At 42.9% G+C, this 20,081-nt stretch overlaps 1 protein-coding gene across 20 annotated transcripts in view; it reads right to left on the reverse strand.

The window, feature by feature from the left end:
- The window catches only part of nrxn3b (neurexin 3b), a 200,985-nt gene that overhangs the window by 127,461 nt on the left and 53,443 nt on the right, over positions 1 to 20,081 (reverse strand). For all 20 annotated transcript variants that reach the window (XR_003742394.1, XR_003742392.1, XR_003742393.1 and 17 more), the window contains 2 exons: positions 16,536 to 16,974; positions 14,529 to 14,912 (listed from right to left, as the gene is read on the reverse strand). Coding sequence is in view for 17 of the 20 variants with exons in the window: in XM_028953699.1 (XP_028809532.1) it covers positions 14,529 to 14,912; positions 16,536 to 16,974 (823 nt within the window). In the remaining 3 variants the exon portion in view is untranslated. The remainder of the gene's footprint in view (positions 1 to 14,528; positions 14,913 to 16,535; positions 16,975 to 20,081) is intronic.

A 20,081-nucleotide genomic window follows, 5' to 3' on the forward strand; every position in this document is an offset into this window, starting at 1 on the left:
GGGGGGGGGGGTTATTAGAATAAAAAGCCCCAAGGCATAGAATAGCAGCTTGCCACACACACCTTACAAGCTATGCCAACCGCATTGGCCAGTTACACAAAGTAAAGGAAGCAAGCTTTCAGACATGTAAGCTGGAGACATCACTGATCTTTGTTAATTAGTGGGAGGAGGCGGGGAGAAGTAGCTTAGTACATTTTCATTTACGGCATTTATCAGACGCCGTTATCCAGTGGATGGCAGCGGCAGCGGGAAACGAAACTGACTCTTAAAGTGAAGTGATTGTCACATGTGATACACAGCAGCACAGTGAAATTTGTCCTCTGCATTTAACCCATCACCCTGAGTGAGCAGTGGGCGGCCATGACAGGCGCCCGGGGAGCAGTGTGTGGGGACGGTGCTTTGCTCAGTGGCACCTTGGCGGATCGGGATTCGAACCGGCAACCTTCTGATTACGTGGCCACTTCCTTAACAGCTAGGCCAGCACTGCCCGCTCAGGCCACCACTGCCCCCTCTTTAAAGTGACTCTGGTGGGACTCGAACCCACAACCTTTGAATGTCTTTGAATGTCTAGAAGTCCAATGCGCATTGTGCTCATAATCAGACTCATTATCAGAAGGTTGTGGGTTTGAATCCCGAACCCACTGAGCAAAGCACCGCCTCCACACGCTACTCCCCGAGCGGCTGTCATGGCTGCCCACTGCTCACCAAGGGTGATGGTTTAAAGCAGAGGTCACATTTCGCTGTGTCACCGTGTGTTGTCACCGTGTGCTCTAAAATAGTGACAAAATAGTGACACTTCACTTTCTTTCAGTGCGACTTACAATCAGTAGTTACAGGGGTTATTGTCAATGGCCCTCTATTGTGCAAAGTTGCTCGGCAATTGGATGTTAATTGGACGTCACGCAAAACTCTGAAGAAACAATGGATTAATTAGATTTGTTCTGGCACAAATGCCCGCTCCCTTCTATAGGCCGCTCTCCGCTTTGTCCCGCCTTTCTCCTCCTCATCAGCATTTAAAGCTACAGACATTGAAATGGAGCGTCCTGGGAAATCTCATTGTGGGACTGGATCAAAGTGGCTGTAATTCTGCACCACGGCTGAATTTCAGAAAGAGACTTCAGATACAGTATTAGGGGACACTTTGATTATATAAAAGCAAAGAAAAATGTAAGACGATGCAACTTTTTCTGACACATTTTGAGTCTTATGTCTTATGTTGGGGGGCCGATATGATGTAACTTTTTTTAAAAATCAAAATGTTATGGCTCAAAGTCAGCGTAACAACCATGGCACCATACGGTGACATCATACAGGCATCCCCTGTAAATAATATATTTACACCACGGCTTCTACAAAAAACGATTAACTGAAGAATTCAGATTGGCTGTGAATATGATGTGCAAAAACTGTGTCATCTGTACACACACACACACACACACACGCACAAACACGCACAGATTTGTTTTAATCCCACTGCTGCTATGTCCCCTGAAATAACCAGAGTGTGTAATGCCGCACCACCCCTCCCCATTCCCAGGCAGCGAGTGTGAAATGGCTCCACTCGACACAAGAGGCTCTCAGCGACCAACATTATCCAAGAGTAATCCTGGTCACGTGACCCAGCGGCGGCATTCGAGTGGCCAAGCGCCGGGGCGAGCGAGCGAGCCTCTTCCGACACAACTGCCCAGAGGGAGCAAATGCACTTTCAGCAGCTTAGTGCTCTCTCTCCTTCTCATTTCATCACATGCTCACATACACACACGGATACAGACAAATGCTTTGTTCATATTTTAAAATTCAAACATGGGCACACATCCGAGCCAAATCAAACAACGTTTGCAGTTAACATCCAGTGCAATATCAAATGCATATGTTTGTTGCCAAGAGCTGCTGCTGATTTAGATATTTATAGAATTGAATATCCCCATATAAAATTTCTAAATACACTTAACTTGCAAATTATGCGTGAACTAGATTTGATTCACATTCTGGGCTCTGCATACACAGGGAAGCGCTTCATTGCGCGATGAAGCCACTAGGCAGCAGCACAGGACACTGAACCGGATTCTCGGGGCACGTTTATAATTTTTTTTCTGCAAGATCCCAGGCCGAGTGAGCGCTGAGAGAGATAAGCTGAAGTAGTCATGTGGTTCGAGCAACAGCAACGACACCAGACAGCCTGCTTGTAGCTGCTGACAGCAGGAAGGTTTTAACTGTGGAGTCGCTGTTAAGTTCCTCGCAACACTTCCACCAGGAAATGTACAAAAGCCGTCTGGATTCAAACACAGCAACCTCCCACAACTCCCAAGACACATTTTATTGGCGCGAAGTGCAACACGGGGCATGTTCAGTAACATCTCACCAAATTCACAGCACTCTACTGGGACGCAATGTTAAAACAAGACACCCACCTCTCAGAGGATTTTGAAGTATCGTCTCTGTGGCATCAGAGATGCCACAGGGTCAGAGCTCATTTCTTGACACAAGACAGATGATGTGGCTGATTGATTTTTATGTGCCAGATGAGTATACCGTCTTTCACCGTGCATTAAAGTCATTATTAATTCACCTCAGGCAGCATCTACCTTCGGTAGCATTCGGTAGCATTTTGTTAACCTCAGAACTCACAAGAACACATTTAATGTGTTGCTAACGGCGCACATTATTTGTTTTTTTTTGCAGCAGGTTAACAAAATTATACCGAATGCTGACAAGTTAAAAAAAAAAAAAAGTGAAGTGATTGTCACATGTGATAACCAACAGCACAGCACACGGTGCACACAGTGAAATTTGTCCTCTGCATTTAACCCATCACCCTGAGTGAACAGCACACCCCCTCGAGTGAGCAAGCGTCTTTTTCTTTAAAACGTTTCACAACAATAGCAGACATGTGAGTCTTGGCACTGTGCAAACATGGCCCACAGGCTCAGAGTTCTCCGACACGAAAACACGGTGTTCATGCAGAGGAGTCCGTTTCTGAACCACAGGCCAGTCGCCCATCGTGCACCAGTGTGACCCCGGAGGAGATGGCTTCGTCTTCATCACCATCTTCCTCCTCCTCCTATGCTTGGCGCGCTCCGCTGAGGGACAGGCTTGTTTACGTAACCCGCTCACGAGCTCCGAGCGCACATTTAATTACAAACAAGGAATCGGGGAGTCGGAGTGAAGCCAAGTCACTGGCACAAAAAGGCGAGGGCTTGGAGTTTGAAACAATGACGATGTGATTTACCAACGGCTCCAGTATTTAAAGAACGGCACACAGGCCTGACCTTATCTCCTGTGTAAAACACGTTCTCTTCATGAGTGCAAACAATAGAAGAAACACACATGTAGCTTCTTAAAAGACCTCAATCATGAAAATGTCACGTTGTGAGATTATTTAAAATGTAAAGTTCCTGCAGTGGCTAGAAATGGTGATAGGTGTGAAGAGTGCTTTGGCCATTCTGTTTAGCCAATTAGACTGCAGCCAATCTGGAATTTGTCCCCTTATGTTGTCATAAGTGGAGCGGTTACCTCCCGTTTCTCATGCGTTTTCCACCCAAATAATTTACCACCCCTCCCCTAAAACATTATCTCCACGGACCGCCACGGCTTCCAAACGTACAAAGCATTGCAGTTGCTTGGTGATCGGATGTAATAATGAGCACAAATGTATTTTTGTAGTTCCACCACACGAGGCTCACAACAATGGGTTCATTTTAGTCTTTGTGGAAAATTGCAGACAAGAAGCCAAACTTTGTTATTTTTTAATGGTGTTGATGACGTCATTTTTGCGAATGCCCACTCAAACTACAATAAGCCGCTCTCCTCCTCGTCCCGCCTCTCTCCTCCTCATTAGCATTTAAAGCTACAGACACCGAAATGGCAAATAGTGGGAAAATCTCATTGTGAGACTGTGGCTGTGGTTCTGCACCAAGTCTGAATTTCAGAAAGAGACTTCAGATACAGTATCAGGGGACAATGTCAGCAGACCTTTAACAAATCAGCACCAGCTAGGATGTCCAACCTGTGATGCCAATGCACCTGAATATGGAGTCCTTATCAAGCAATGCTGAAACCAATTAGGGTGGATTGATCAGGACTACATAAGAGTAGCCAGTTGGCACCCAGGCAGCGTGGAGCATTAATGTGGACCAGAGGTTGGTAAGAACGAGTTTCATTTACTCTGTTACATTTGCTTTTTGAAAAAAAATTACTTCTAGGAGTAGGTTTACAATGTGATTTCACCATTCAGACATAACAACAATAATCATATGACACCGTTTCACTAATCAGATGTCACATGGATGTCGCACACAAACAATGTCTGAGCAATGTCTGAGCAAAGAATAGAAGTTGCATGTATACCTTCATTTTTCTCAAAATACATTTTAAGCTGCTGGTATGATACCCTTTAAGCATTTGTAAACATTTTGTTAAATGGTGCCATGAGCTAAGTAAACCACTATACATTTTCTGTAGAGGAATTAGCATTATTGTTTAGCGGTTTTTAGTTCTTCACTCACATTTTTTCCATTAATTACTACAAATTGTACATTAATAAGTTATTAACATTACTATTAGGAAATACCGTAATTAGGACATTTAATTTTTTTCTGTCTAAAAAATAAATGAGATATTCCAATCAAACAGTTTCTCAGTACTTGAGTAGTCAAAATTAAAATGTTACTCTTTTTTAATAAAAAATTGTAAATTTTTTTGAATTACTACTTTCTACTAGTATTTTAAAGTAAAGCTACTTATACCTGAGTAAAAATTGTCTACTCTACCCTCCTCTTGTGTAGACAATCGGTACCTTTGTGTTTGCTCCAGATGACTCATGCCTTAGGGTTCTTTTTTTTTTGTTCACTCCTTTTCTGCTCCTTTTGGCCCTTTGTTTTGTGTTTTAATAAATCCCTTTTGAATCCACAATGCCTTGCTCCTGTGCTTCGTTCACCCATCAGCCCCGTGACGTGACACAATCAAAGCATAAGTATTATAATAATTCATATAATAATCACAACAAAAAATGTTACATCTTACACATTTACAAGAAGAATCCACTACAAAATGCTTTACAAACAGAAATGTTAATGTTGAGCATGTTAGGAACATTTTAGGCACAGTCTGGGACAACTCCTGGATTAATTTCAATAGTAATGGATTTACCACCAAAAATGCCATGTGAAATGTGAAACTTTCCATAAATAACTGTATCCATCATACAACCCTCCATCCTACGGCCATTAATAATCCATAATGCACAAATATCCTTCAGCAATGCGTCACAGCCGCATTATCAGTCATCTCACCGGTCCTGAAGCCTCCTTTTAACATGGAATCCAATGACCCTACTGGGAAGATGTCTCAATGTTTATATAAGTGATTCTCATCAGAGAGCAGAAGAGCTGCACAAGATGTGAACTGTGCCAATCTGCATCAGGCCAAATGAAGAACCAAATGGCTCCTCAGTCCAAAATAGTGACTCCTCTCCACTAACAAGGCTGGTTGCCTAATTACAGAGATGCAAATCTACCTCTCGCATCTGTTTCTGCACCAAAGGAAACAGTGATATATGGGCAGTAAATTTATTACAAATTTGTAACTAAGCCATTAACTTATCTCTAGCAATCAAAGGGAAAAACAAAGCAGAGAAGTGTGATGATCTGCTGAGAAACCTTGGGTCCTGCAATCATGTGGAGGCCACTTTGATTTACCATATACCAGAATATTGCTGTTATTGCTATTTCAGGATGATAATAATAATAATAATAATGCTGTAATAATGTAATAATAATTCTGTGCTTCAATATCCATTCCAAAATGGCCAGAGGAACATGACGGAGCATTTCATGCCTTAATGTGGCCTACAAAATATTTGGATTAAACTCAAATGCTAATTCAACCCGATTTGCACTTTACAGTGCTAAACACATGCACAGCCCCTTCCTCCATTATCTGCAAGGTAGCATGAGGCAGAAATTGTGAATGTAAAGCAATTTAATTATGGCAACGTTGAAGGGGAAAAGAAAGAGCGGTGTGTAATTACCGGCGACAAAAACGATCAATTATGCTTGTTCTTATTTTCTCCTGTGGGGGCACAAAGACCCAGAGACAGGGCTGATAAATGAGCAACAGGCGCAGTGTTTGTGTGCGCATGAAAGGGAGAGAGAGCGATAAGGAAAGAAGGAGAAGAGAGACTCAAAGAAGGAGAAAATGAGAATAAAAAGGGAGTGAGAGGAAAGGGACAAAGCAAGAAAAAAGAGAAAAGAAAGCGAGACTGTGGATGTGACAGAAACCAAAGAGAACAGAGAAACAGAAACAGGATCTTGCACTCAGTGTTGCCATATTGGGTGGTTTTGCATTTGGTATTTTTGGAGAATTAATTTTAGTAGTTGCAGCAGTAAAATACTACATCAGATAGGCTTGGCATTTTTTTTTGTGTGCTGCATCAATCAGGTATCTGGCAACACTAGGGTGGGTGGCCCATGTACAGCATCCATTAAAGCACTTTGAAAAAAGGGCCCAGAGACGAAGAAATTGTAGAAAAAAGTAATAGGAAGAAGGTGAAAGAGAGAATTTTAATTGCAAATTCAATTATTTATAAATTCAAGAAAAAATACTTGTTTTAGTTTATTTTAGCCTACATTTATGTGTAGTAGCCTAGTGGGTAACACTCAAAGTACCCGAAAGTCACAGGTTCAAACCCCACTTACTACCCCACTTCAGAATCTGGACCCACTTCAGTTCGCCTACCGACTATACCACTCCACAGACGATGTAATCTTGTCTGCCCTGCACGCAACCCTCTCTCACCTAGACAAAAAAGACACTTACGCCAAAATGCTGTTTATTGACTTCAGCTCAGCGTTCAATACTGTCATCCTTTAGAAGCTCGTGAGGAAGTTTGGCCTCTGCTCTCTCTTCTCCACCAAAGCCCAGCAACGTCTGCACAGCCTCAGAAAGTTGAAGATGGCCAACCTCCCTCCTCCCATCCTCACATTATTCTCCTAGGGGACTGTTGAGAGCATTCTCTGCTGCTAAATCACTGTCTGGTATGGGAACTGCACTGTCGCTGAGCAGAAGGCCCTGCATCATCGAGGTTCCACTTCCACCCATCTCCCAGCTCTATGTAATGAAGGTCTCACACCACCCCTCACATGCCCCGTTCACTGCAAGAGCTTCTTCCCCCAAGCAGTCAGAGCTCTCAATGCACTGCCATCACCAGAACACTGTTAAACTCAACAACAATACACATAAAGTACCTTCTAACATTCTGCCCATTTTGCACATCTCAATTCATATAGCACATTTCTGTTCATTTTGCACGTTGTTTTGTGTGTCCTTTTTACCAAGCATATCCTCTTACAAGCATCTTACATGAATGTTGTCCTGTATTTCTTTGTTTAGTGTACAGAAAAGTTTTACTTTTCTTTAATAGTCCTGTACAGTGTTTAAGTTTTAGTTTTAGTTAGTATAGTTTAGTTTAGTGTGAAAATATATATTTTTTTCTTTTATGATTGGACTATGGGGAGTCTGTGTGAAACAGCATTTCAATACATGGTGTACTGTGTATACTGGTGTACTGACCTCTCTTGAATCTTAAATAGATCCAATGCTATGAATGTAAAAAAAGCCTATTATATTCTGTTTATCCATGCACTGGAAATTCTCTGACTTTTTAGTATGTGTGCGATCTAGAAGAGGTAGATGGGAGGATTTCATTGATTCTCTGCCCAAGATGGGTTCCCCTCCTGTTCACTGCACTGCCACCACACTGCATCAGTCCTTCCCGGGACCTATTCCATTAACAAAAGCATGTAGTCATTTTCACACCTCTGAAATATGTATTCTGCATGTGCATAAAAAAATTAACCCATAACAACTCACACTTCTGGCTGTGAGTTGTTGTGGAGTGGTGGGGAAGTGGAAAAGACCCTGGAGTGGAGTGGAGTGGAAAAGACCCTGGGAGAACTTCCGGGCATATTTATTCAGTCAGAGCTGGACAACAGATCTCAGATCAGTCATGCTGATCATTTCCCCACATCAGTGTTTCTCAAATTAAGCTGCCTTTTACCACTTATGATATTACAAATATATTAAAAGTTTTAATAGTTAGCTATTTAACTAGAAGAAGAAAAACAAAAATTACAATACAGGGAGTGCAGAATTATTAGGCAAGTTGTATTTTTGAGGAATAATTTTATTATTGAACAACAACCATGTTCTCAATGAACCCAAAAACTCATTAAAATCAAAGGAAGGAATATTTTGGAAGTAGTTTTTAGTTTGTTTTTATTTTTAGCTATTTTAGGGGGATATCTGTGTGTGCAGGTGACTATTACTGTGCATAATTATTAGGCAACTTAACAAAAAACAAATATATACCCATTTCAATTATTTATTTTTACCAGTGAAACCAATATAACATCTCCACATTCACAAATATACATTTCTGACATTCAAAAACAAAACCAAAACAAATCAGCGACCAATATAGCCACCTTTATTTGCAAGGACACTCAAAAGCCTGCCATCCATGGATTCTGTCAGTGTTTTGATCTGTTCACCATCAACATTGCGTGAAGCAGCAATCACAGCCTCCCAGACACTGTTCAGAGAGGTGTACTGTTTTCCCTCCTTGTAAATCTCACATTTGATGATGGACCACAGGTTCTCAATGGGGTTCAGATCAGGTGAACAAGGAGGCCATGTCATTAGTTTTTCTTCTTTTATACCCTTTCTTGCCAGCCACGCTGTGGAGTACTTGGACGCGTGTGATGGAGCATTGTCCTGCATGAAAATCATGTTTTTCTTGAAGCATGCAGACTTCCTGTGCCACTGCTTGAAGAAGGTGTCTTCCAGAAACCGGCAGTAGGACTGGGAGTTGAGCTTGACTCCATCCTCAACCCGAAAAGGCCCCACAAGCTCATCTTTGATGATACCAGCCCAAACCAGTACTCCACCTCCACCTTGCTGACGTCTGAGTCGGACTGGAGCTCTCTGCCCTTTACCAATCCAGCCACGGGCCCATCCATCTGGCCCATCAAGACTCACTCTCATTTCATCAGTCCATAAAACCTTAGAAAATCAGTCTTGAGATATTTCTTGACGTTTCAGCTTGTGTGTCTTGTTCAGTGGTGGTCGTCTTTCAGCCTTTCTTACCTTGGCCATGTCTCTGAGTATTGCACACCTTGTGCTTTTGGGCACTCCAGTGATGTTGCAGCTCTGAAATATGGCCAAACTGGTGGCAAGTGGCATCTTGGCAGCTGCACGCTTGACTTTTCTCAGTTCATGGCCAGTTATTTTGCGCCTTGGTTTTTCCACACGCTTCTTGCGACCCTGTTGAATATTTTGAATGAAACGTTTGATTGTTCGATGATCACGCTTCAGAAGTTTTGTGCTGCATCCCTCTGCAAGATATCTCACTATTTTTTTACTTTTCTGAGCCTGTCAAGTCCTTCTTTTGACCCATTTTGCCAAAGGAAAGGAAGTTGCCTAATGATTATGCACACCTGATATAGGGTGTTGATGTCATTAAGACCACACCCCTTCTCATTACAGAGATGCACATCACCTTATATGCTTAATTGGTAGTAGGCTTTCGTGCCTATATAGCTTGGAGTAAGACAACATGCATGAAGAGGATGATGTGGACAAAATACTCATTTGCCTAATAATTCTGCACTCCCTGTATATAAAATAACACATATAACATACTGTATTAAGTTTAAAATTAAGTCACAGTAGGTACACATCTCATTGGTACATACAACTCACTTCAGAAGCAGACCTTACCATTCTGGTTAGGGTCTGAGATGCACGAGCTAAATGAAGAAACGAAAATGAGCAGATTTACGTCACCCAGTTCATCACTAGCTAAATCCACCCTTCCCCGGCATGAGTGAGCACGGCCGAGACAGCAGCTTAAATCCCGGAGCTGTAAAGGCCATGATGGGCTTACCAGGGCATTGATTTTAAAGAGCGTCATCTCCCTTTTTGCTGGAGCGATGCATTTCTGTCAGCGAGCGTCCGCGGGCAAACATCTCATAGCGGGTGGAGAAAAGTGGGAGAATGAAAATGGTTTATCTTGTTTTGGTTGACGCCTAGGCCTCGGGGTCAGGAAATAATTGAATAGTAAACTTAAGATAATGGCATGTGAAAGTATATGACTGTCATAGCATGCATTAACTGGCTTGAAACATAAAAACAGACTATAATCTTCATTTTACATCGGAAGTGGGGTAATAAAGTCTAGAGAATAACAAATCAAATTTAAACTTTCCACAAAGTGGCAGTCGTTCCTTTTCCCCCACAAGCAAAGGCCTACAGTGAAACAGTCACATTATGTGAAAAAAATGTCAGTGTCACTTTATAGGTCGTTCCAAAATGAATAATTTACAATAATTTAACATATGCTCTCAGAACAATTTCTGACACACAGAGGGTTTCATTAAAAAAAAAAAAAAAGCTGAACTCTCGCCATGATTAAACATTTACATTTACATTTACAGCATTTATCAGACGCCCTTATCCAGAGCGACTTACAACCAGTAGTTACAGGGACTTAGGGTTAAGTGTCTTGCTCAGGGACACAATGGTAGTAAGCGGGATTCGAACCCGGGTCTTCTGGTTCATAGGCGAGTGTGTTACCCACTAGGCTACAAAACCACAAATACGGTCGGAGAAAAGGTTAATTCACACTCTCACGCAATAAATCGAGTTCTCATTCTAATTTCTAATCAATTCACTCACATAAACTATCAAACAAACTATCAATCAGTAAAGTAAGTAAAGTGAAGTGATTGTCACATGTGATACACAGCAGCACAGCACACAGTGCACACAGTGAAATTTGTCCTCTGCATTTAACCCATCACCCTGAGTGAGCAGTGGGCAGCCATGACCGGCGCCCGGGGAGCAGTGTGTGGGGACGGTGCTTTGCTCAGTGGCATCTCAGTGGCACCTTGGCGGATCGGGATTCGAACCAGCAACCTTCTGATTACGGGGCCGCTTCCTTAACCGCTAGGCCACCACTGCCCCTTGTGTGTCAATCAACACTGATTGACATTCAATTTCACGTGCTGTTGTGCAAATGGAATAGACAACAAGTGGAAATTACAGCCAATTAGAAAGATATCCCCAATTAAGGCGTGGTCCTACAGACTACTTCTCGGTTCCTATGCTTTCTGGCTGATGTTTTGGTCACTGTTGAATACTGGCGGTGCTCTAGTGGCAGCATGAGACGGAGCCTACAACCCACACAAGTGGCTCAGGCAGTGCAGCTCATCCAGGATGGCACATCAGTGTGAGGTGTGGCAAGAAGGTTAGCTGTGTCTGTCCAGCGTATTTAAAGCTATTTGGCCAGATTGGGCAGTTCTTGTCCCGTTGGTGGTTTTACATTTTTGCCATTTATCAGGCACCCTTATCCAGAGCGACTTACAATCATTACTGAAAGGGACAGTCTCCCTGGAGACACTAAGTGTCTTGATCAGGGACACACTGGTAGTAAGTGAGGTTTGAACCTGTGGCTTCGTGGTCTTCTGTTTTTCATTGGCAAGTAGTAGCAACCTAGTTGCTACTACCACCTTTCTGAATTATACTTTGCAATTTGAACTGGTGAACAAAATGTTGCTAAGCTGCTAACTTTTTAAAACAAAAATTGTCAGCACATTAAAAGCATTATCTTCTTTCAGGTATCAAGTAAGGTATGATTAGGGAAGAAACTAAAAGTGTCATGTCCTCTAGAGGCTGCCATTTTATTACAGTGTTATTACAGATATGTGCAATTTTTTTCTTCTCCTGGGTTTATGCTGCACTTCTGTTCATTATTGAAATCAATAGTTCTGTATTCCAGCTTTAATTCTCTTTATTTTGTATGTCGCTTGTCTTATACAACTTTGTGAGCTCTTTGATCAGCTATTCAGCCATGCTTCCGGATCATATCTGTCAACTTTGTACTTGTGTCCTCCGCCTTCGCCACGCTTCGTGACAATATGATTAATTTGCATTATTCACAAACGTTAACATGCTAATGTTGACAGTCCTAATTTAAATGCATGAAACATGCATACATTTCCGAGATTGTCCTTGTCACCACACAGGCAACAAAATGACACTCAACACCAGTACGTATGTGGAACAAACAGCATGGCGGCATGACAGCATGTCAACTGTAAGATGCCAAGTGTTGGGCATTCGGGGGAACCCAGCTGACGACAGCATGCTGGGGCCGATCACGAAGCAATTACTGAACGGCATCATGAGGGGACAATGCTGTCAAGTAGACAAAACACCCACAGCCCCACAAGACACGAAGCAGACTGGCCTGCGAGCCACATCAACAACCTAAAAAAAAAAATCCATTACAGTCAAAAACGCCAGCAAACCCCTAAAGGTCAACCATCAAAATAGCTAGCAAATTCAAAATACCAATAACCCCACAGGTGACAGCAGGGCTTCCAGCCGAGTCCAGGGGCTGTTGAGTCCACGGCAGACCCTAGAATCAGAAAAAAAATCTGGCTGCGCCTTGCACAGAAGGGCCAAACTACAGTAAGCATGTGAATCCAGAATGGTGGTCGGGGTGGGCCGCCATGTTCGCACATATAGCGGGGTAACATCGTTCACCAGCCCCCAACACACTCTCCGCCGACCCCAACCATCCTCTGCAGGGTCCCCATACACTCACAGATGCCCCCCAGTAATAATAGAGCGCCCTGCCGGACCCGGGCAAGGTTAACGCGATTGGACAGGACGATCTTTCTGCTGCATGCTGCCTCAGAGGTTGAGGGATTGAAAGAGAGGAAGGAGGAGAACAAGACAGACTGAGAGGCAGAGAGAGGGAGAAACAGAGAAACAGTCAGGTGCTCAATGCACCACATCAAGGTCACAATACTCATTTCTACTAAAATTAGATTTTAGAAGAACAATTACGATTTTGTTGCACCTACGGCATCACCATGATAAAAACAGCTAAGGTCTAAGGTTTATCTAATAAAGTATCTGGACAACATCACAGGCATTTGCATATTGACGTCTGCGTTGTCCATCAAAAGTGTAAAAATTCCTGATCCAAGACAAGGCATGGTTGGGTGGTAGTAGTCTAGTGGGACTCACCTAACCAGAAAGCCACAAAGCAACAGGTTCAAACCCCACTTACTTATTGTCTCCCTGAGCAAGATGCTTAACCCTGATTTTCTCCAGGGGGGGGCTGTCCCTGTAACCACTGATTGTAAGTCGCTCTGGATAAGGGCGCCTGATAAATGCCATGAGTATAAACATTTTTCAGAAGAGTTAAACTGCCTTGCTAAAATGGGCAAATGCTGCCTTAGACCGAGAAACAAAGATGACCCTTCCTAAAACCCCTACGCACTACCATGTATCATAAAAAAAACATCTATCTTCCAGGCATTTTCTCTAGGAACAGCAATTTCATTTTATATCAAAGATTTTCTATGTAGTTTTTTTATCACCAAGAGCAACTGCAGCTCTAAAATACAAGATATACTAAATAAATAAATAATTCAGTCTAATCAACCTCATACATTCAGCAATGGGAGACAGGACTGAATGGCAGAGAATATTTATCCTGGAAGATAAGAATATTTATACTGACACAGAAAACTCTTCCTTTCTGAAGCATTTCTTCCTCCCTCTCCTCTCTCCTTGTCATTTTTACAAGACTACACCTCTCAACAATGAAGCTAAAGCCATCCGCCAAACCTTGAAAATCCCTGTAAAATAACAGTGAGAGAGAAACGGGCCACATAATACAAAGATAGCATCCCCAATTGCTCAGAGTGCCACTATCTACAAAGTGTCATAAAAACTTAATGTAGTCTGCCTCTTAAATCCGTGCTCAATGAGGCTCCCTTTTTTCTCCTTTCTCCTTTTTTAGCTTGAAGCCAAGTTCAATTTAACTTTTGAAACCTCCCGTGGAAGCGGCGCGGATACAGAGGCACTGCGACAGGAGAAAAAGTAAAATCCTATTAAATCTTTGAGCCAAGTTTACGTAAATACAGCGGAATCGCCCGTCACAGTGTGGCTTCATCCATTGGTGCGCTGCTAAATAATAAAAGGCTGTAGCCCTCAGCTGAACTAATACCCACAGGCTCAAACTCCAGCAACGATCACAAAAGATCCTTTGTTCCATTATACTCTACTGCTCTGACAGCCATTCTTCAATCACCTATATCCAGGGTTGAGACTCAGAATCAGGTATCATTTCAAATCACTGTGCAACCAGACTACATGTTCTTGTATGAGTTTTTGTTTCAACCTACAACTTCAACTGCAAAATCATTGTAGGTTTCAGTATTCCATATTTGTCCCACCAAAGCTTAAACAACCTGTGCCTAGGTTCTCCTTGTTCCTGCTGCTTTGACTTCAAAACATAAAGTCTCCAGGCGAACCCTTGAGCCCCAAGAGAACTTTCCCTGCTTCTCCATGTCCATTTACAGCAAGTCCAAGTTTTTAATGCCATTGAGAACCCGGTTGAGAAGCCGATATCATCCTGTGGTCAGAGTGTATCTCGTGTCTTTTTAACTCACCTCTATCGCAGGTTCTCGACCAAAACCCCGTGCTGGTGCAGTCGCAGATGAAGCGGTTCCAGCCCTCCTTGCAGGCGCCATTGTTCTTGCAGGGGTTGCTGTCGCACTGTTTCCCCGTCAGCTTGGTGCAAGAGGGCTTGATGCCGGACACATTCTGGGACTCAGCGATCTGCCGGATGTCTTTGCTCCGGCCGTCGATGAACAAGTCCCGGACGCAGCCCACGTAGCCATAGCTCAGGACGGCAGTCCACAGCTCTGTGGGAAGGACCAGGTCTGCCCGGTTGTCAGGAAGACCTCCCAGGTAAAGGTCCCCTTCCAGGTCAAGGATCTCGTTCTCCCCACTGGCGGTGAATGGGGTTCGGCGGCTGTCCACCGAAATGATACCTGTAAGTGATGAACACACCAACAGATCAGTGACACCTCAAAAGCTAAAGGTTCAACAATCAGCAACAGAGGTTTCAGGCTCAACCAACTGTTCTCACTAGAGGTGTCAACCTTTTGATGGCCTCACGATTCGATTACAATCACGATCAGGATTACGATCACAATCAATTTTTCTACATTACTTCACATTATGTCAGTGAAATGAGAAGGTCTGAACCAGGCATGTCATGTGAGGATAGACTGAACACCGACAGCTTGTCCACAAACCGACAAGTGTCCACACAGATGTTCAGCACCAGTGTTTGGTCAGCTGCCTGTTTGGAGGCATCAAATGAAAGTTGCATGCAACGTTTTCTTCAATGATTTCTATCGACATCATTAAAAAGCGACGAGCGTTAAACGGCATCAAGCAAACGCCAGTTAAAGGCCAATCGAACGCAGCTACAAAGCAAAAGAAAAACATGGCATTCAGAGGGTGTTCATCTCGAACCAGGCCTTACTCCTACTCAGATCAGGCAGCCACACTCACTACTTTTTAACCAGAATTTTAATGCCGCCGCCAGAAAAACGCCAGTACGTTATAGCCGATTCTGCTCTGCACTGCATCAGTGCAGAATTGTCCACGTCCACGTCTGATGCACCAATTATGAGTTTAATTTCAACGCCCCTAGTTCTCACAGACATTTAATTGCCAGAGCACTGGATCTACAAATACCCTTGTGTCCAGCACACCTTGTTCCTGTTCCCCGCCACAACTCCGGCATTTCTTCTGCTACTTTTCACGAGGACAGCATGGGGATTAATCAGCACAGTGCACACTGACACGGGGCAAATTGCCTGCTCGCAGCTGATATACAACACAGGCCGGCACATAAAACAACAGCACTGCTCTCTGGTTTTAATACGGCAGCCAGTCCATTAGATGTGCGGGTCTGAGTGCAGCGAGTTTCAAAAGCCAATCCGTTCCATGCGCTCGTCCACACCGGCCAAGGCAACAAAAAAAGCGAGGTGGTTTTTCCATCCCCTTTAAAAACTAGGGTCAGAAAAATGCCATGAGCCACGAGGATGCATGTGGCCAATAGCAATGTAAAAGGCACAAAACCACTCAGATATGCGGTCACAGGTGACGTAGTTAGTTCGTTTAAAATTAATTGATTAAACTAATGTGAAGAATATAATTGGACCGGTACATGACTTTAAGCTCTATCTGTAACAGGATCTTTTGTAGATATAATGTGTGCCTTAAAGGGAATAAAGTGGATATGGCTATATAGTCAGCTAAAAAAAATTATAGAATTTTAAGGGCAACCCAAGGTCAAAACAGGCCAATAGAAATGAAAAATGAATACATTAATACATACAAAGCATTCTTTCCGGTTGTTTTTATTGTTAGATAATTTTCTTGTTTTCTCCCATTTAATCTCAGTTGCATGGGCAGAGTCGTTTGATTACGCTCACGCTAACAGCACAGCGAGGGTGCGCTCCGCTCTGAACTCGCTCGCTAACAACTCGATCAGTTTTCTAATTAAATCGTGTCGCTATTGTTCCGCTGTTCACGAAGCATGAATTCACCTCAGGAAGTGAAGTGCGCAAAAACAAATGAATGAACAGACTAAACCTGACCTGATCGTCCATCTCTCTGGATGTCTACGTGGTGCCAGGCGCCGTCGCTGACTTTGTTCTGGGTGGCCTTCACCTTGATGGTGCCTGAGCCCATGTCCAGCAGCAGGTACAGCCCTCCTTCCAAAAGCTCCACGGCAAAGAAATCCACCTTGTTGTTCTTCTGCCCGCGTGTGTCCCGCTTGTCCTGCAGCTTCCCCTGGGTAAAAAGGACCAGCCCGTTCGGCTCAGAGGTGCGGAAGTCAAAGGAGATGGACCCCACCCTCTTGGTGTTCCACTTGGGCAGGCTGAGAAATGACTCGGCCGTCTCGAAGGCAATGGGGTCCAGCATGGGCACGGTCTCGCACTTGAAGACCACGTCACCCTGGACCTTCATCTTTGGGTCCACGATGCGAGCGAGGCGTGAGAGCTCCAGACGGATGTCGTTGTTCTTGTAGACCACCTGACACATGAGAGGAGAAGAGCCAATGCCATTAGAGAAAGCAGACGTTGGTGAATGCAAAATTAGGTTAAAAGAGCTTGAATCACACCCTAAAGTGCAAAACATGAAAGTGAAAGTCATACACTGCAGCACAGCACACAGTGCACACAACAAAAAGTCATGCAATGAAGAGAGATACACGAACAAAAATTTGTAAAGAAGTACTTTCCTTGTTTAGGAATAAATAAGACACGTACAAGGCATTAATATTCAAGCTAGACTCTATTGTGTGGGAAAACTCCACTGCATTTCTCTAAGCACAACCAAAATTGATGTATTTTTTTAAAAAAGCAAGCCGAATTGTAAATTGAAATCCAGCGAAGCAGAAAATTAAAAGGATTTCCCTCCTTCACCCCATCCTGTAAAAAGAAAGTCCCTATTCTGTTATATAGGGCACTACGTGGCGAGCAAACAACCGCTGTATTTGAGAACACAGCTGTCAGCTCCGGGATTACAGATAATCCTGGAAGATTTGACAGTAAATCAACACAGGTGCCCCGAGAACTGCCATGGCTGAGCGAGGGAAAAAAAAAAAAGAGAGCGAAAGAGAGAGGGCATGGGGAAAGGAGTGAAATGGAGAAACGGGCAACAGGTTGTGGCATCAGGGCGGTTTGGGGTGAGCTGTATATTGTTCTAGGCCCGAGACACAAATATATATTCGCATACACATGGACAAAAAGCTTTCACTGTTTTCCCAAAGTATGAATGTATCATAATCAGCTTCATGGTAATTACAACCAATATGGCTCTGTTTATTACCTCAAACCCCATTATCCAACGCCGATCAATAACATTATGTAATGGGAATATCGCAGTGAAAGAAAGGCCTGGACCACAGATGCAGAATTGATTATACAAATTTTATATATATATATATACACATACACACGCACACACACACACACACGTGCGCGTGTGTGTTTGTATAAGAATCCTTTGTATTTTTTGTTTTGCACAAAAAGCCATCCTCCCAAGGGTAATTTATAATCAAAGCAGGGGGGTGGGGGGTTAACGACTCTATAAAAGGCGCCTCGTCCATCTTTCTGAGAAGATGCTGTATCGATTGAGCCCCGAGAGAGGCGACCGCAGCGTAATCTGTCTCCGATCGCGGTCGTCTGTTCTTATCACCAACAGCTGGCTACCGAATTACGCCCCAGCGTTAATGTGGGGACAGGGCAATTCCATACAGCCCCATGCATACATAACGACCCCCCCAATGCAGGATGGTTGGTTCCTGAATGGCTGGGAGATAATTCAATCTGCAGCAGGGGAGGACATCAATTTCTGGCTTTCAGCGGGGGGAGGTGGCAGCGATAACAATGACGTCACCCATGAGAACATGCAGAATCCCACACGGGCTCTTAATACTGTACGGATGCATAAAGTAACTATTATGAATGCATTGTAATGTTTTTTTTTATATATATATATACCCATACTGATGCATGAAATAGCTAACTGCATTCGCCCAGGGAAACAATGATGCCTCAGTGACTGTTTTCGAGGTTTTCTTTTCTTCTATGAAAATGTAGCTATGAGTGCTACTGCCACTGCTATTAGTGAAAGTCATATTAGTGGCTTATAGACTGGAAAATGTCAGCCACAAACAATTGGGCCAGGCAGGACGGAAATCAGCCGATTCCCGTTATATGACAGATATAATGATCAATTCCATTTCTTTTCCATGTCATTTGAAAAAGACTTGTATGAGCTGGCCTATTGTACTGTACCATATCATAGCATATCATGACATTTACAGAATAATAGAAGTAACTACCAGTCGATAGAAACACATTTTAAAATTCATATGATTCATAACGTGAGGTATTATATTCAGCTGAATTTAATCATCAATACAAATATTTTTTAGTGGTATATTATAGACTAATGGTAAGAGTATTTCTGTAAATCTTGTTCAGATGTTCCCAATTGTCTATGAGCTGTTTTCTGAACATCAAGCTAATCAAAGACAGAAAAAACTCAATACTCTACAGAGGCAGGATCAAGTGAACATGTTTACATGGAAATATTTTTACGAAATACACAGCGTTGCATTAACCGGCGCCCTTGTTGCACGGGCTGTGCAATGGACGGTGCTGGCGAGGTCAGGGAAGCGGGAAGATGAGCTTCATCAGGACGGGAGATTCCTCGTGCGTTATCTTGGCGGGCAGACGCGCCGTCGACTGACAGCGCTCATATCAGCAACGCACACAAAGCCTGTCTGCCAGGCAGGACTGTCCTCGTAAACACAGAGTCCATCTCACAGCCAAACCTCGCAGAGGAAGGGATGGACACTGTGCAAACACACACACACACACAGCCTGGAGTATGAGTTTCTAGCCATAACATCCTCAGGCTTTTTACAGACTTCCTGGAAAACTGCTATGAGTGGTTTTTCTGAGCGATTTTCAGCATCCACCTAATATGTACATGAAAAAGCACACGGTTGTTGTGCTCTGCAGTTTTAAGAACTGTGGATTTGAGTTTTGCATAGCACTCCTCATGATGAAATGGAGTACAATCGGCACTTTTCAAAAAACATAATTCCGAGACTGCTAGCCGTAGAGTGAAAAGCAATATTGATCCACAACCTAGAATGTTAGAGAATGGTGCATGTGATTATCTTTTTAAACATTGGCATAAAATCTGTTTTATTTTAAATGATGTGATGAAGTAATAAGGACTCTCCCCTTATGTCAAATTTTTAGTTTGAAATGTTTGGACAGTACTTTGAGTCTATCTTCATTTTTGACTCATTAAATATAAGTATGCAATATTTAATGAATATATTATGTACACACTCAGAGACATCTATCTATATTATGTACATCAAAAACATTCCTTTAATCCATGCCAGTGTTCCTGCAATTTAATAAAATGCATGTTGAAAACAACAAATCTGGTCATTTAATGTCACAATGGTTTTAACATCAGTGACAGGGTTACTGTTTGAAAAGCCCACTGCATGTTTTATTAATTTTATTAAAAAATGTATTAAAATTCTATTTTTTTAGGCTGGTGGAGAACAGCACACGACATTTGATGCTCAAAATAATTGGTTTACAAAT

The sequence above is a fragment of the Denticeps clupeoides genome, chromosome 14, assembly GCF_900700375.1.
Source record: "Denticeps clupeoides chromosome 14, fDenClu1.1, whole genome shotgun sequence".
Taxonomy (NCBI): domain Eukaryota; kingdom Metazoa; phylum Chordata; class Actinopteri; order Clupeiformes; family Denticipitidae; genus Denticeps; species Denticeps clupeoides.